Here is an 18,692-nt window from a genome sequence, read left to right on the forward strand (position 1 = left end):
AAAAGCTCAAAGCGTATGCTTTCAAGATGTTTTTACAACTAGTGTATTCCTATTAACTGGTTGAGTTCATTAATCCCAGCTGCGTGTGTCGATATAACGTCGTCAAATCGAAATTACCACAGCGGGACAACTTTCTTTTGCAGCTGTGACTACTACAGACCCAGTCGCGGTAAATACGCGGTAGTTTACGACCGAAATTCGCATCTGTTTTGCCGGTACACCAAAAACATGCTTTGTAACAGAACGGGCAGCCCCACCTGCCTAGATCCCTGACGTCACAAAACAATACGGATTTAGTTTCAACGTTCGATTCAGAGGATTCGGTCACTGACAACACGGTTGTTTTCGAATGTCCTACAAGAGTGTACGTGTATCGAGGTGCGTACAGCATAGATCTAGGTATACAGTCACATATATATGCGAAAACAACGCAAAGGTCTGCATGCTCCATGCTTTGAATAGGGTTTCGCTTTTTAGTCAGAACTATTTTGGTTCATATTTGTTTACGGTTTGGGTCTTTTGCGTTATAGGAGTTCATGCAACAGCGTATTTTGTACTGGGCGTTGTATATAAATGCCCGTGTGCATAAAGTACATATAGGTAGCCTCAGTGTTTGCATTTTCCGTCGTCGCTAAATGCAACGACGTCTTCGTGTGTGGGATCGCATAGCCGTGACTGCTCGTAGCTAAAATTATGCATTTGTAGCGTTGTAGGGGAGTTGGGGGACCAGCAACAGTTATTAGTCAGCGTGTCGTGTCCTGTCATGGTTCAACATCAGCCACAGGTTGTTCTGTATATTCGAAACAACCTCTGAGCATACCGAAGACATTTCGGGATAGAGTTCAATTGTGCAGGTTACGATGTAGCAATACATCACTGTTCAGCACGGCAGTAACGGTCTGATGTTCGAACGTTATGTTGTGCAACTATAAAGGGTGGGTGGAGGTTTCTCCTGGGTGTAGAATATAGTTATACGAGGCAACTATGTTAAGTATTCCGTTTGCGTGTGGCGTTGCGGAAGAGGATTTTCTCAAATTGGGAAGTTTTAGCTAAATTATGGCAGCAAGGTATGTTTCATTTGTGGATTCCGGAGCGCTAAAAGAACCGGCGAAAAGAATTACCGCATTAGATAGGGTAAATTCATTGCGGCGGGCGGCTCATATTGAGATCATCTGTCAACGTCGTATAGGTACAACCGTACCGCTCGCGCCGGGCCGTCAACACTTTTGCTCCCCCACCCCTACACCGTGGGTTCAAAAGAAATATTCTGGCTCGGGGTACCCGATGAGATAACCGCTGACCTAGTTGGGGTGGCCTTTCCTAAATCGAATCCTCTGATATACGAAAAACGTGACCGCTCCCGAGCTACGGGCGGTCCTCTATAGAAATTTCTAGAGTTTCAAACACCGTATCCGTTGTCCTTCGAAATTACGGGCTTGGTTTCAGCAGCCGTATACTGCTCCAGTGTCTGCATAACCCAGACCAGTCAATGTTTGTTTAGGACGTCGCCGTAAACGGGAAAATGAGGATGCCCCGCGCTTGCAGCGTGCCCTGCATCCCGATTGTTGTTGTTTTAATGAATCTCCACTCTGCAGGCAGCATATCTTCTGTCCAAATAATTTGCAGCAGTTAATTTCCGCAATCCGCGTATCCCGCAAATTGCCCGATGATGAATCATCTTCCCATTGTATCCATAAGAGGAGCCCGTGTATTGATGAGCGGGCAGTGTTGATTTATAAGGATGCGGTCGGACCTAATCGCAGTTTTATTTAAACGGAACGTTATGCGGTATTTGGCCTATTGATTTTCGGGGCCAGAGAGCGATCTGTCATTCATGTCAAAAGCAATCGACTCGTTCCCCAGCTCTGGGTTGTTGAATCTGGGGCAGTATTGGCCCAACTCGATGACAAATAGTTATGCAGGAGCGTGGCAGGGATCAGGTTGCGGCTGGGACCGGTTTCGTCTTGCCCCATGACAACTCGGGACTGTTTTCCTGCCCCAAAAGCGCCGTTTTTAGACGCGCCAGTGCTTTCCAGCAGACAAGCGAAAGATTTTGTTGAATTGTTGTTCCCTGACTCACCGTGGGCGATTTTTTACCTAACGACGTGTGAAGTTTATCTGTTTACGCGTTAAAAGGGGGCAACAAATATACGAAATACCTATAGTCCGTGGAAAAGACAGCCACCAGATACGCCGGGGTGATTTGAACTGATACTTGCATAAACCTTCGACCCATCTTTATTAAAGTGACGTAATCGGATAGATTAACCCTCCCCCGCTTTAAGACACTTGTCATTCATCCGTTGAGCCGCTTCTAGAAATGTCGAAATACCTTCCGTAACGGGTGTTTTAGCGCGGATTTGCCGCCAAGTAGCGCCGGGCGTTTGAAGACTTTAAATCGGCCGAGAATTGACGTCATACGCTTTGGTAATTGAAGGTTGTGCGTGCCGCTGAGAGACGCGTTATTGCTGCTTTAACTCTGAGTGGGTGACATGCTATGCCAGAACTGCCTCCGAGGCTTAGCGTCCGCGTGAGAGGCTGCCGCAAAGGCCTTGCCTATAGTTGCACATTGCACCGTGTGTGTTTTTTCATGCAGTTCAAACCCCTTCTATATCTCATAGCACGAGCCATATTCACGCCACCCCGGCGGAATAAGTCGTTGGTTTAAGGCACGCTGCAATGCAGAAAGGGTTTGACATTACTTCACACGTTGACGTTAGCTGTCAGCTACTACTAGTTAACACATGTCTTAGCTTTACTGTGGCCATACACGATGGTTGCCGTAACCACTTTTTTCGAACGACCGCTTCGTTTAACCCAGTAATGACCTTCCATCGTTTCCAAAAACTTTCCCATCGTTTTTCGTCGAAATGCAAATCAAATACAGACTGTTATCAGATTCTCGAACCTGCAAACAATATGCCTTCCGTGGGTCTAGTCGTACAGCTTTGTCTGTGTGACAGACGAACGTGCGGGCAACAGTTTCTAAAGGCTGAAAAGCAAAAGCTTGTTTTTCACCGACTCACAGTAATCGAATCTTTAAAAGTCGGTCATGCACTTCTGTCGTTCGGATTAATTATGTTGCGCAATCGCTTTTAGCAAGGTGTTATTTAACTCAATGATTGACGTGTTTTTCTGTTGGGCTTTCCATAATAGGCAGCTGGGCGTGATTTCACTTCACGAATTCGGATTCATAAGTTGTTGAAACGTTTTCCGTTCTTTTTCAGATAAGACGAAAAGCAACGAAACTGTAGGCGGTGCGGAGTTTTGTAAACAATTAAAGAGCGAGTAATAAGCGGCGCATTCGGGCCGTCGTCGCCGTTGTAGAAGTAAACTTTCGTTCTAATTCGAAGTCATAATATTTGCACGACATTAAGTTTGTTTAATGCGGAAAGACCCCGTGCCGCGCTTTCCGTCCTAAAACTTGCAAAGCGATCATTAACGAGCGGGTATTTGCGGGACAATACAAACAGATTGCTAGACGACTCGACCACTACTGCGCTGCAGCAAAAATATCCAACCAAGACTAATTATTAAACTCGTTATCGTGCTCATGTTGTCCCACACGATACTACCGTCCGGCTTCGCAACGGATTTTACTCCCAATACCATATGCTGTGCTGGACCAATTAAAATAAACGGCGTTATCAATTGATGGACCTTTTGCGGTCCCATGTGGTTTACCGCTAGGTCGGCAGGTCCTCAGATGGATCAAAGGTTTAACGCTTTTCCTTGATTGGCTTTTTACGTATTCGATCCATGTGCTGTTGTACCTCTGTAGGTTCCCTACAACTTCAAACCAGGGCAAGATTAAGCTATTGCAGCTGCACTAGCAAAGTGCTTTGTAACCTCTACCCCAGCGTAAATTAGGCGAGCGGTATTTTGAGGCTTTTTGGGTTCGGAACCGAAAACTGTGACTTTTAGCAAACCGCCCGTATTAAAGGGGACTAATTGTGACATTTCGTTTAAAACGAGACTAATTGCTAAGTTTATTTACTTTGATGAAAAGATTGTAAATTACGTGGTAAAAATCACACCGCAGGACGAGAAAAATGCCACCAGTTTAATGTAGATTTAATTGCGGCGAATATCTGTCGACACTAAAACGTTCTGCTGCCAATGTAGTGCTAATGCGTTAACAAGGTTTATCGTACAAGTTTTGTATTATGGTCCAGTACGACCTAAAGCTGCCGCGGTGAGAAGGAGAAAAAGGCAATCGTTATCGCTCGTCGCTCGTAGAAAAAATGCGTTCGCCAACTCTGACGATTGAAGTAAGCTGTTCGAATCATTCCTGGCGGCCCATTGTCAGATCACGGCCTCTTTACGTCGCTCCGTTCGAAGAGACTCAGGTCGTCCGAGATTTGACCTAAATCCGCCGGGTTGGAAAGTCGATAAGTCGTTAGATATGAAATTTCAGGTCGAGCAATGGCGCCGTGAGATTTAATTGAAAATAGGTTGACGCAGTGTCGCGGATGAGGTTTTAAGAAAAGCTCAGGCCGATCAAAGCCCATAGAAGCGGATTATGTGATCTGTATGGGGCCGACGTGAAGGGGCTTTCGCAGTCGGCGATTTGACCTGTATTAAATTACTTCATGAGCGGCCTGTAATCCATGCATTTGCCGAGGCAAATCCTAGTCAGCTGCAGCGCATGTGTGCTTGTTCTGTAAGATTTTCAATGTTTCAGCGCCGTTCGAGTGGCTCGGTTGTAGGCAGAGGGAAACCGCACGACTCTTTCACGAAGCGCTCCCGGCTTTTCGGGTCGAGGATCGGCGCAAATTGAAATAAATCGCTTCGGTTGAGAACTAACCGCTTTGCCCTTTCAGGTACATCAAAAACCAACCAATGCATAGTAACTTGTGAACTGAACGCTTTATTGGAGTAAGAGTTGTACACAACTCGGTAAGGACTATTTCCAGACATAAAGTGCAAACAAACATGTCGACCATAACTGTTCGTGTCGGCCGAGAGGAAAAGGAAATATCAGGACTTACAAGGAAAACAACTTGCTCAGAAGTTCTACAAGCTTTGCTCAAAGACAAGCAGACAGAGTGGAATGCAGCCAGGCAAAACGCAGAAGCAAGCACAACGGACGAGCTTGAATTTAACTTTTCAGCGAATAAATCGCTCAAGGAAATAGCTCAGGGCTTCGTTATCGTAGAAAACTGGCGCGGTTGTGAAAAGCCTTTACCGCCACGGACACGGATTTTCGCTGTGTGGCAGGCATGGGGTAAGGAACAGTGCCATGTCAAATTTTCGCTCAAGAAGAGCAAGTGTACCCGATACCGCGATGCTCATCACCACCATCATAGTACTAGGGCAGAGGGCTCGCCTAGTAGATGTAATAACTTGATTAACAACTTGCCCCAGCGCCACACCGGGGCTGAATCAGCGCATTTTCTCGATAATCTGTCGCAAGGGCGAAAGAGGCGGATTCGCAGAAGTATGATGCAATTCCAACGCGCTGTTATGACGCAGCAGACAAAAGATGGCGGCGAGGACAAAAACAACAACAAAAGCATAAGCGCCCACGCTCCAACGATCGGCAGCAAAGTCGCCACCTCAGCGGGCGACCGGTGCGTCGCGGTCCGGCAGAAGACGACCGAAACCACCGAGGTCACAATTACCCTTAGTGAGGAGCAATTTGTGGACGGAGTGATTACCGGACCGGATTGCCTCCTGCGGCACACCGACAAAAGCAAGTTTATCCAAAGTGCGCTGGATAATCGAGATTTTAACCGAGAACACTGTACCTACCGACGCCGTAACCACAGACGAAGGTCCCTCATGCAAGACGATGATGACGACGACGATTCGGACGCATTGTCCGACCAGAACGTCCAGTTATCAGGAAGCCGCAGAGACCGCAATGTTGGACATTACCCCTATTGCCAAAATTCCCGACGAAGATCAAGATCCTCAAGCCGAAGGAAGCGTCGACATAGAAGAGACAGTCGGCACCGGCACGGGAGAGTAGGAAAGTCTCGTAGATCTAGAAGACACGCATACAGGTACAGCACTGATGATACTACGACCACCACGTCCACGGGTACGACGAGTACGGGATCGGACGCCGAGATTGACTCTCACAGCGCAGGCGAAGATGCCGACGACGAAAAGTCTATCATGGCGGAGTTCGGGAGTGCTGTTTCCCGCCAGAAGGCGGTTTCGTTCGCTACCGCTATGTTGCAATGCACAGATAGCTACAGCAGTGGTACGACTACTACCACTACCGCTACGGACTCGAGCAGCGGTACGACGACATGTAGCGAGACTTCGAACACGAGCGGTAGTAGCATAAGCGGGACGAGCAGCAGCGAAACATCTAGTGGTACCGACTACTTAGAGAGCTACCTCAGGGCTAAACGTGCCTCTCCAGCAGTTGCGGTCGCACCAGCAACATCAAGCAAGCCGGAAAAGCAGAAGAATAGCGGAGCGGCGAAGTTATTTAGGAAAGTAACTGGACCAGGGTTAACCAAGCCAGCTCAGAGCTTAATTGGTACTTTCCGCAAGAAGAGGCGAGCACCGCAACCCCCCGTAGCAAAAGCTTCGTCATCCGCTGGCAAGAGTCCAGCACCGAGCCAACCGTCATCGGGTAAAGGTTCCAAGCGAAGTGTAACATTTGCTGCTGTACCAAACAGCCGCAAGGAGCAATCCGCAAAACCAGCACGATCCGAAGAAAGTCTGAAGACCACCCTGCCTGCAGACACGGATACTGGAGTAACGAAGCCGGAGAACAAGGCCCTGTCTGCTGCCGAAAAGAACAAGTCTACAGATAGCGGTAAGATTGTGTTTATTATCAAATCACACATAACCGGTCGCCGTGCGTGCTAGGCTTGATCAAGTCAATATAGTGGTTTGTGGAATTTTAAACAGCACAGTATTGTAGCCTGTAATGAATTTGAACTACGGGGTTAACAAGGTCTCTCGTGTCGCCTTTCTGATGCGGCAATAAACACCGTTTAGATTATATCTGGCACCCTTAAAAGGTCGGGTCGCTTGTGCATGGTTCTCTACCGCTCTCACGCACAGGTTTAACGCATTGCCTGTGGCAAAACCTTTGTGTAATAACGACTCCATCTCGCGTAATTTGTTACGAGCGTCGCCCGCATGCATTTGCATGGCAATTAACGAAGTCAGCGCGTCTTTAAACGAGAGTGGGTATTTAGTGACGCGTATAATAACGCAATTATTTCTGACGCCAGCAGTTGCTCTACGATTCACTCAATCCGTAATAACAATGCATGCAGTCTGGAGCCTTTGCGGACAAAATAATTAAATCGTTTTCCCCAAAATTGCATTGACTTTCTGTGACGAGGTCTATCGAAACAGACGCGAAACGAATTCGGCCGCAAAAATGAATCATATTTCATAACTGACAGTTGTTTCCTTGGGTAAAATTTGGCCACGACATTGTTTTGGAAACAGCAAGAGTACTATGCGTCTAACCGTTGTTTGTGTATTCCTTCAACCCGTTGAGTTTAGAAAACACCTCACCGCGACGCCGATGCGCTTGTTTAAACAGGCAACATGGCCCCATCGGTTAAGTCTATTGTTTCGTTCGCGTTACCGTGACACCAATATAGCCGCTACCACATAGACGAGCCAGAGTATGCAGTTGCACGCTGCTGCTGAATAGGAACCGACCTGTCATATCTACCCAGGTCAAGTAACGAAATTCGCCTGCAGGGAAGTAAGCCAGCCCGAGCGACGGCTTATTCCCAGCAGCCCCTAACGGCCTCTGAGTTTCAGTTACAGAGGGTCCAATGGGCGCAAGCGTGTGGGACGCTCTCTTTCGTGCACCGTCGAGCGAGCAAGGGGAAGTATTGCTTCGACTTAGCTAACCGCAGTTCATATAAGATCGCCTTGCATAGTTGCACCGCTTTGTCTTGCTTTAGCGCACAAAGTTGCAGCAGCGGATAAGCTGTGTTGGGCAAATGCTTAGGGGTGCTCTGTGTCTCCACCTAGCGAGGCGCATTATCTAAACAAGCGAGACTGAAGGACAAATGACGTAACAAAACGTGCTTTTGTGTTTCTTACCTCTGCGGAAAAGAAACGATCAAAATCAAATTCCGCAGCGGAAGCTTGACATGACCTTAACATGGAAAGCGACATTTAAGCTGTCAGAAGTGTCGCGGTGTGAAGACAACGGCCTAACGAGCGATCAGCCTCCGGAACCAATCTGAATCGGCATAATGAAGCGATATTGTTCCTTGTTCGCCACAGGAATTTCTCGCTTCTATTTGTTTGGACAAGGCCGTTCGTATCCGTTGATTTCACCAAACTTTTCAACCTGAATTCGTTCTGCCTTCACTATCAGATCGCGACCGACGCATTTACTGCATTGCCGATCCTAATCGTTTGCGGTGTGTTAATGAAGATTTCGCCGTCGATTGTCTATTAGATTGATGGAGAGCCTGGGCCCTGTTCGCGCCTCTGCCCGTTGGCGCAATAGGTCCCCTGCTTTATCGCATAATTTACTAGTGAATTTCATTCGATCAAACGGCAGGTCAATGTACGAACGCCTCGTCGTTCTGGTCGTAACACATGGGCGATCTCATTTAAGATACAATGCCAGTAGTACGTACAACGGGACGCGAAAATTGGTCTTGCTCTATTCGAAATGCGATTAGGGAGTCGTAGTCACAGCGGCGCGACATGAGAGACCGATTATCGAATCGACAACTAATCTCCGTATGGTAAGCGCCGCCGGTCTTGTGTATTGCGAGCCCACGCATCTCGTTCCACGTCGGAAATATATCGGCATGTCTAATTAGGCGATTATTTGATATGTGTGGCACATGGGAAACGGTTGTCACTGTAAACCGACGGCCCAAGACCCCGCGGGGATCTGTCTGTACTCTGCCGTTCAAAGCAACTGTCGCCACGTCCGACGGCTGAAAATAAATAGAAATCGTTTCCAGCGCACAACAAACAGAACCAATACTCGCGTATCGTCTCTTTATCGACTGTTTATTGTGTAAGCCATGTTGCGATTGGCAAGCCTCATGTTTTGGACTGTACGGCGTCACAATGGCAGAGTTTTTCGATTACGTCATTGTGGTAACGTTTTGGAAAGCTGCGTTAACTTGTGTCTATGTAGCGTAGCAACTGGTTAACGTTAGCGCGATAACATAAGGGAAGTTGCGGAAGCGTAACGATGGAAACACCGACACACGAATCAACGCTTTAAACCCGTAGCTGGCTTATGTGATTCATCACACACTATACCGGAAATTATAGACAGGTTGGAAGGGGTTTTATAAGCACCCTTATGTCCGTTCACTGAACGCATTCCAATCACAGTATGAGTGAGTTTCTTTTTCCGCTGGAGTGGCCAATAGAAAGGGATTGGCCGGTCCAGAACGCCCACGCTTCGCTCGAGGGTTTAGAAAGTAGAATAAGAACCACAGCGGGCGGCTTAAATCGCTTTCATGTTCGGAATTTGATGTACGTAACTCTTGCAGTGCTATAGGCCACCGGTACTTTTATGAGAACAAACACGCACAGTAAGCATTGCAATATGTTTGTAAAGTCGCACTAGGTTTTGGTACTTTTTGGACAACACCAGTAAATTTTGGTACAACACTAGTAAAATTTGAACAACACTAAGAAAAACATTATCAGCGCACTTTTGCAGCATTCCTAATGAGGAGGTTAGTGTGACACATAATCCTTATCACACACCTGTCATGCACTTACACAATACACTGTGAATTAATGCTTGTTCAAAATCAATTTATTCGCTCGTTAGCCGGGGGAGCCGACATGCAAATATTTGGAAAAGCTAACCAAACTGCCGTCCGGAATTTCTTGCACGTTATCACCTTGGTAAATACCTGAGTGGCGCCGACTTTCGTCTCATGCCCGGTCGTAACTAAATTCTAAGTCACGTTCGTAATCGCGGATAAAGTGTCGCAATTTTCTGCTGTAAACGATTTACCAAACCGGAAAATCACTCTCGAATTTCGTAAGTCGGGTATCCTGTCCGGTTTAGCTCGCCTGAAAGGATAAATTTTGCCTAATTAAACTTATGGATTTCGACTATATCAGCGCGTGAGAATGTCGTAACTATTACCGTCGGTCCAAAAATCTGAAGCACTTTACAGTATCTTCGACACCAAGCCAGCACTTATAACGCCGCACCTAAATCTAAAATTCACGTTGCAAAATCCAAACTATAACGTTACGCATATCTATGCAGTTAAACGCGAGGCAAAGTGGAATAGTAATACCTCGCGATATGAATTGGATATTCAGCAATGAACCGAATCTTGTTATCATTTCCCTTATTATGCCTATTGCTATACCATGCGGCGTGGGCGCTACAGGTCGTCGCTAGGACCGCGGCAGTTCACGCTTTGTGGGTCTTTTGAAGGGTCTTATTTCCTGACGCAAGGACTCATCCGTCAGCATTAATATTGTCACAGCAAGTGCGGGGGTGGCGCCGCAACGACCTGCTTATCCCAGCCCTTTGTATACTACACAGAGACCTGTCCTACCGTGCAATGATCTGTCGCAGCGGCCTATTTTAACCGACACAATAGCAAGGCGCATTGAATCACGAAAGAATGCGATAGAAAGAAAAACACCAAGCCTACTCCATGCATAGCGATGTTCGTCGCCACCTGCTTATTTAAAACGACGAAGTTTCGCGGCTTTCCAGCCGCCACAGTGGAGTTACCATTGCGGTCGACTGGCATGTACAACAACACCGCGCCCCCCTCCACAAACATAGCTACAGAAATAGTTTCCAGAAGTGCGGTCTTATCTTGGTGGGAAAACATAAACCGCCCAGCGAAACTTAATAAGGCGCATTGCTCACCCGCCAAATGATGTTTGACATAACCTGCCATACAAGTAGCAAAGGTTCGTAGTCCAACATATACACTTACACCAAAAGCACGCACAAAATCCAAGCTCGAGTCCTCAAATAGGATGCTCATGTGTGCGTTTGTGACGTCACCATGGCCTCATTCCAGTACGGTCTGCTGTTAACTGGTAGGTCTCGTGTATGGAAACCAAGCTTCGTGTTATGACTTTTACATTCGCCATAGCTGATAAGCAAATCGTGTTTTCGAAACTCCCACATACAAATTGAATGCCTCGTGCGAGTTGTGTAACATTTTGCGGCTTGCCTAATTAACTAATCGATGACTGCAGCTGCACGCGGGAATAAAGGGGGTTGGCAAACAAGAAACTTTTCCAGACTTTTGACGTTAAATTTTGGCATCTATCGTCGCAATTCAATTTTGGTGCAATTTCCCGAGCGCCTTGTCACCAGTTCCTAGTCCCGGAATGCTAAAACGATTTCACGTGCACGTTGCGTGCTGCATTCAGGCAATTACGTTTAAGCTACGGATAATCAAGCAGTGCTTTGAATCGGAACGGATCTAAACATAGAATCGCGTCTATCCTGAGCCGACTTATCAAAATAGCCTTGGCGCCCCATTTCAAAACACGGTTCCACTACGTTTGGCATCCAATTAAATCACGGTCGCAGAATTAAACCCCTTCCCTTGCACGCCCGGCCGTTTCCCAAACCTTGAGCGTGCGGAGAAAAAAGCAACTGGTTTGATGCGAAAGGAAGCATGACGGCAAATATGGCATCAGTCGCGTGGACCCAGTAGCAATATAGAATGAGTTATATGAAAAAAGTAGCTATTCATAGTCATAAGCTACACCCACACTGCTACCTATACGAGGCGACCCCAGGGCGGGGCAAATTATCGAATTATCTCTGCTAAACGTGGCTTGTGGGGTGATAAATAATTGAATGATTGGCCGTTACGCTTGGGCCTAGGATTGGGCCTAATCCCTTGAATTGAAAGCCCGGCGTAGAACCTGAGTATTGAGTTAAGCGTGTGATCTGTTTTGGGCCCCACTTTGGCCCATTGTTTATTGTTGAAGCGCCGGCTCCCACACCAAAACGAGTTTACTGCGTGGGGCCTGCATTTTCCGCATTCTTTTCATCTAAGTCGTTTAATTCATTTCGTAAAATGCTGGATTTGAATAAACTTTCCCAGGAACTCACCTTCGCTTGTTGTGCGCCGTCTGATTTGACTCGTAAGGCGGGCGTGGTATTCGTTGGTCCTGAAAAACATTTAGTTTAGAATTGGATAACTATAAACAACTCCTAAAGTAATGCTTCCTGTTTGGAATTTTTGTGACGATGCTTCGCTCCCAAATTTATCTTGGCCGGATACCGTTTAGATGAATCGCGGGCACTTAAAACTTTCAAACGACGCTTTTATATTCTGTTATTCTTTGCTACCACGCTATTGGAAATAGTGACGTACAAGCGTACGGTGTCATAGTCGTTTACAAACTGGACTCATCCGGCGTGTAGACCCGCCCTTTACTACATCGCGATGGGATCCGGGATTTTTCGGCGTGTAGGAAGCAGTGCTTCCGTTATTGTTACTCGCGGTTAAAAAATAGACCACGGTGACCGCTACCGCTAAGTACAGCTGGTTCAGTGGGCTGCCGTGCCTTGAAAAGAAGGTGTAATTCATGGAAATTACATGGAGTATTGACCGTGGCGAGGCTGTGCCTTTCAGCGAGCGAACAGACCTGCGTTTACACGACAACGCCTCGGTTCGTTATGCACGTAATTCTTGTGGAATCCGCCAACCTTGACTGTTTTGCGATTGCTGATACCACCTGCGGCACTTAAACGGCAAAGCGCAATTTGTTTTGATCTGGATGGTGTGTCATCGCGTGCCGGCGTTTTCACCATGTAGCTATTCACGGCTCTCGCAAATCGTTCGGCTTGTATTATTCGGTGTCTGCTTTGAGGAACGCAGTTAATGGTATGGCTGCCTGACCGCCAGCGACGCTGACAACACGCAAACGTGCTTAATACGGCTTTGTATGGTAACATATGTCGTACAGGTAGCTTTAAACGTCATGGGAAAGCAGCGTTACATTGTCAAACCTTTCAGTTCGCATTGTCCTGGTAATTGCAAGGTTAACGATTCAAACAGACGCATGACATATATGGTGCTGGAAATTTTCAGAATGACTGTCGGTACTTTTACACAGTTAAAAAAAAATTTAAGGAATTTCAAAACGTATAGAAAATCGAAAATATATACGAAAAAAGTCACACTGTAAAACCGTTTTTGCATCCAATTTTATTTGTTGTTTGATTTACCAACACGGGCTATCTTTAGAATACCGTTATGTACGCTTCAAAATAATGCTTATTTACAATAAAACTTTTTTTCTTTGGCAATGGGCGAGCCAAGATAAACTTAATCGATTTTTCGGTAATTTTCTGGATCAGGTAAATGCAGTGGAATTTAAATTATATTTAGCTCCTTTGCGGAAGTGGTGAAAATCAGCATGCGACCACAATATCGATTAGGCCTCATCAAATAGAGATCTTGTTCTTATCGTAACATCCGCTCGTTTGGCCTTAATATTAACCATACACGCCTAGAAATGGATACACCTATTGTACAGCAGGGTGATGTTTCTACGAGTACATGTGGCGAGTCAGATTGCATTGATAAATCGCTATTTCTGCATTAACCACAGTCGGATAACGGACCAGTCATTCTCTACTCGCCATTAGCAACTAGCTGCGCCCTAATTCGAGGCAAAATACTTGGATTTCTGCGAAGTCGACCAATTTGACATATCGCGCGGAAGTGGGCATAGAAATAACGAGACCCGGACGCCATGACAGCGAAACCCTTGATATGAGTCATTGCTTTTAGAATATAAATAGAAACATTCGACCAAAAGACGATTCGTTTCAATGTAACGTTAGAAGTTGCGTGCGCGAGTAATCTTTTACAAACACATGGGCGGACGCCGGCAAGCATGGAAGCGGCGAATAAAGTGTCACTTATCATGGCATCTATCATCGTACTCTCTAAGTGAACGTGAAGCCGCAGGACGCGAAACCAATCTCATGCCGCTGTTATTATGGGAAAGTACGCGTAGCTTGTGGCTCGCTAAGTATCGGTCACGCAGCAGGCTGGAATGTGATATACCGATGATAGTAGTCTGTAAATGACTGACCAGAGCATGTTATCGCGCACAACAAGTGCCTCTGCTGTCCCGATAAGTCACAAATTAACTAGCGAAGGTCGGGGGTCGGGCGTGGCTATATTATTAACTCCAAACAACGACACGCAACTATTACTCTTCTAATCGAAGCTACTTTTTAACGAAATACCAACACGGAAATAGCGTGCACTCACGCCGGTTTAACTGACTCTAAATTAATTAACCATATCAAATTAATATCGACGAATAAGTGTAATCAATTTCCACATATTTCTGCAGAAGAAACAGTCGCAAAGGAATTGGAAGAATTAAAACAGCTAATCATCACACAAGAACGAGTTCTTCTTGACCAAAAGAAAAAGGTAACAACAGCCGATGCGGATATTGAGAGAATTGAGGCGGACGTACACCGGTATAGGATACGAGCACATGGGAAAAACTATGTTCAGGTACATGTTACGCCAATAGCAATGATATTTCGCCAATTGCTTGTTAATATGAAATTTTTCAGACCAAATAATAATTCGGGATGTTTTTATAGGACACGTATCTATCCGGTATGGGCGACACCACCGACCCGAATAGCCGGGAAGGCGGCGAACTTGGAGTTCCTTCGAACCGAGTTTCATCTCTCAGGCCCCCACAGTGGGTCAGTGACACTAGAGACACGAAAGCACTCGCCATGTACGTGGCAGCGTGTGAAAAAGTCGTCGAGATGCAACTCAAGATTGAGGAGTACAAGCGGAAGTCCGAGATCGTCCTCCAAGAGATGCAGGACGAGGTGTGGAGAGCGTCCAGCAATCCTACCGGAGAGCAAAAGAATCCTCTCACGGCTGCTGCATCCGCTCTTGGACTTGTTTCTACCAAAAACGCCGGCGATTCAAGCGACGAAGAGTCGGATACACGTCTTGCATCTCTTTCTGTGTCATCCGGAAAGGGAAAGAGCCTTCCTCAAAAAGAGGTACCGGTGGTATCACAGCCAACGCAAAAGGACGGCCTCTCTACCGCAGAGTCAACTCTAGAACTTGAGAAGTCAAGAACCGAATTGGAAGCTAATCTTTACTTAAGTTTGAGGCTTTCATCTGAACTGGAAGAGATGGAACATCGGGCTTTAATCTCTCAAAGACATATTCAGGTAATTGGTGTGCATCAATATAGAAGTAGGGTCTAGGTGGTCATTTACAAGGTTTAACCCTTTACTTTTTCTTTAGGCGAAGGGTGAAGCACTTTTAAACCTAGTACGAGAACTGGCGGCCTCTCCCGAAGGAATCTCACCAGAGCTATGGGAAGAATACGGAGAACTCCTTACTGCGTATGACAACGAAATCTCGCTGCAAAGATACCTTGCTGCGTGTGCGCAGGCAGACCCCAATAGCCCAGCCTTCGCTCCAGAAAATGGGGTACACACACCGCAAGAAAATGACCCTCTTTCGCCGGCAACGTCGGCACTTCATCACGCACTTTCACCCTGGCTATGGTGCGAGCACTGCAAGATGGAGTTGCAGCAACAACAAAACGGACTTCAAACTCCACCTATATCCCCGCACTGGTTCAGCCACGGCGACGTCCCTGCAAATTTCTCAGAGCTGCCTTTACCATCCCCAGCGCCAGTTCCAGCAGCCGCTGCACCTTTACCGTCGCCCAGTCGGTCAACGGCGTCAGTAACCGCCCTGCTTCCCATGCCCCCAATCCCGGATTACCGCAGCGATTGCGAGTACGAGGAGTTGTCAGACGCTGCTGATAACAACAATGCTACCTCGACCATAATTTCAACAGAAGATGCCATTCCACGAGGCATCATACTACGCCACCCAGCAACCCGACGACCGTCACCCCAGACACGGGTAATCGAAGCGCCGTTCACAGCTGAACTAAAGGATTATCTCTCCGTCACCCGAAACAACAATGCAAACAACACTGACGATTCCGGCAATGCGTCAGCGGGAAGCACGAGTAGCTTTGCCAGCAGCGACAGCACAGATATGGGTAGTCGAAATAGCAGTTGCGACGGCGGAAGTCCCAGACCCCTTCCTTCCGTCGGGACCGAAAGCCAAGACTCGGCCACGTCCTCGCCTGCGTTTTTCTCACGCGGAAATGTAAAGCGTGGAAGTTGTCGCAACAGATTCGTTTTCCCTCCACAGTTAAAAGTGACGCAAGACGACCACTTAAAAGCATCTTCCCGTATGTCACCACGATCGCCATCGAGAGCGAACGTACCGAAAAATCGCCCCAGCTTTGCTTCAAAACCTGCGCTTGCCCTTATTCCAGGCACAATTGCTTCTGCGCCGGTCTCACCGGCAGACTTGCGCATTATTAGCATGAACAAGGACGAACAGGATCGTCTTGCCCAGCAGCAGAAACTCATTCGACGAAACAGCGGCCAACGCAGGAAACCAAACCCGGTGCTTTTGGAAAAGCAACAAAACGAACAGTTCGGCAAACGGGGTGGTAGTTTCGGCAAGGGAGCTCTTCCCAGCCATCTTAGCGGAATCCTTAAAAAGCCGATCGTATACAACTCCCACTGCGATGTACGACAGAGCGAACCATTGAAGCGTGTAGCCCTTCACAACGGTGGAGAAATAAAGGGAAAGGGCGGGAAGCATTGCCCTTCTCCGCTCAACCTTCTCTCGGCAGCGGGGGTTGGTCCTGCCCACCATAGATCCCCGGCATCGGCGCCCTGCTCTCCCTTTGTCACTGGTAACCCTCGTAATTTAACGCGTGGGCAAAGGCGACCTAACATTCAATCCGTGACCGGTGGCGTACGAAAAGTTGAAGCGCCGTGCGATAACGATTCGGATACAGGCCTAAGTTCACTACATAGTACTGATTCGGACTTAATTATGTATTCCGAGACACTAGTGTAGCGATCAGCACTTCACAACTACTTCCATCTATTCTCTTTCATATTGTTTATTTTTCCAACCCAAATCTTAATTTAAGCTTTTGCATTTTGCGCCCATGCTTGCATTTCTTGCCCTTTATCGTTTGTCACACCACATGAGCGTATTCTTTTTGCTTTCCCAGCACAGTATTCAGTTTTAGCGGAGTTCTAAAGCTGGCAGTGCTACATACATTAGTTAACACGATTACCTCGTCCATGTAACTTCTCGCGTATTTTTCTACTCTTGGCAATCATGGCCCATTCATTTCGCGTTGTTTTAAGATGAATTAACATTCGTTTTATTTTCCTTCAGCGACAAGAGTGTTACTGTCTTTGCGCCAATTCGTTTACATTCACCTTTTCCTGTTGTATATCTAGTTTAGGGCGGTACCGTCCAGTTCCATCGCGGTTTTATTTTCGCCCCCATGATTTTCCCAGAAATTAAATCGTCCATGTTTGCATTACACGACCGTCCCGTGATAATAAATGAACAAAACGAAATCTTAAAGCTGTGCTTCATGCTACTGAAAAAGCCAAATCAAATAGAGAAGGTAGTAAGACAAGCCATCACGCGAAACAGAACTGAGACGTTATTATGCCAAAATCCAAATCACATGCAAAATTCAATTACATTTAAGGAGGTTTAGTTTTAGATTAACGACGTCTTCGTCGATAAAACGGAAGATATAAGGTTTAACGATTCCAGACAATCGTCCACAAGCTGTTATATAGTACTGAGGTTTTGGGGTAAGATGAATATCGTTATTAAAATATTTATATTTCCTGATCGTCTTTTTAACGATTAACATCCGTTTTGGGGGTCGTGGTGATACAGTTACAGAACCATACTTTGTTTACTACCAAATTAAAAGACAAACGAGATGAAAACATAAATCATTTTATCCCAACCTACTGCAGAACATTAATAGAAGCGTGCGAAGCCTGTCAGATTATAGTTGCGAGATGACAGCAGCAAAATAAGTCCCAAGTGTTCTAAGTGACTTTAGGACGTCTCTGTTTATTTGCTTTTATGGGTATATTACTCAGCTGGTGCTATAAAATGTCCGGTCTTATTTTCCCAAAACTGTTTGCGCTTTATTACAGCCGCTGTCTTAAACGGAACACTATACATCATAAAATGTAGTGACTTGAAAACCCAGCAGAGTAAGGGACTTAAAGTAAATCAAAGGTTTACACCAGTTAAACTTATAATGTGTTCAAAAACGGTTATGGTTTAAATTACGATATCAATTTACTAATATTTTAATGTACGGAAATTACAAGACACCACAATATAAACTTAATGGGCTGTAATTTCAAGATTGCTCTATTACCGTCACGGATCGCCAAGTGTCATAAACAAAAACACCTTTGGCTTAATGCTCTTATACTTTAATGCGGCCAGTAGACCTCTACGTCACATTTATATCTTACAATGTTAAGCCTAAAATCTCGCATTCAATGCCGCTTATGATGAGTGGCTGGTGACGTAAAGAGTTGTAGCGGCTAAAACCGATTTCGGAAATCTCTTACGAGCAAAACTTGGCAGGGCAAAGACAATGCTATATTAGCCGTTACCGAGACCACACATGATTTGATTACTGACCACAAGCCCGTACAGATAAACTGCATTCTGCTGACAAACAAACATATGGTGAAGTGTACAAGTTAGACAAATTACTGGAAGTAGCTCCAAACATACGTCGAAAACTGTGCCAGCAGATAAAGTTTGATGCAGGTATATTTACAAATGGTCCAAATAAATCAAGGCAGCGGTTGTCATTACAATGTAAGC

The 18,692-nt window shown here is 46.1% G+C and overlaps 1 protein-coding gene and 1 long non-coding RNA gene across 2 annotated transcripts in view; one reads left to right on the plus strand and one right to left on the minus strand.

Moving 5' to 3' along the window:
* The window catches only part of LOC149741309 (uncharacterized), a 46,434-nt gene extending 33,707 nt beyond the window's left edge, over positions 1 to 12,727 (minus strand). The window contains exon 1 of the long non-coding RNA XR_016384540.1: positions 12,032 to 12,727. This is a non-coding gene — a long non-coding RNA (uncharacterized LOC149741309). The remainder of the gene's footprint in view (positions 1 to 12,031) is intronic.
* On the plus strand, positions 4,324 to 17,405 carry LOC149741311 (uncharacterized). The gene is made up of 4 exons (XM_089873447.1): positions 4,324 to 6,778; positions 14,296 to 14,465; positions 14,558 to 15,151; positions 15,228 to 17,405. The coding sequence occupies exons 1-4, from the start codon at positions 4,936 to 4,938 to the stop codon at positions 16,878 to 16,880; spliced, it is 4,260 nt and encodes a 1,419-aa protein (XP_089729573.1). The 5' UTR covers positions 4,324 to 4,935; the 3' UTR covers positions 16,881 to 17,405.
* The last annotated feature ends 1,287 nt before the right edge of the window (positions 17,406 to 18,692 follow it).

The sequence above is a fragment of the Ciona robusta genome, chromosome 1 (assembly GCF_009617815.1).
Source record: "Ciona robusta chromosome 1, ASM961781v2".
Classification (NCBI taxonomy): Eukaryota; Metazoa; Chordata; class Ascidiacea; order Phlebobranchia; family Cionidae; genus Ciona; species Ciona robusta.

What these genes read in the sequence shown, in the direction of transcription:
- LOC149741311 (XM_089873447.1), top strand. Translation starts at nt 4,936, where the DNA reads ATGTCGACCATAACTGTTCGTGTCGGCCGAGAGGAAAAGGAAATATCA. An exon ending in GAACAAGTCTACAGATAGCG is followed by an intron (nt 6,779 to 14,295) that starts GTAAGATTGTGT and finishes ATATTTCTGCAG; the next exon opens with AAGAAACAGTCGCAAAGGAA. An exon ending in TCTCTCAAAGACATATTCAG is followed by an intron (nt 15,152 to 15,227) that starts GTAATTGGTGTG and finishes CTTTTTCTTTAG; the next exon opens with GCGAAGGGTGAAGCACTTTT.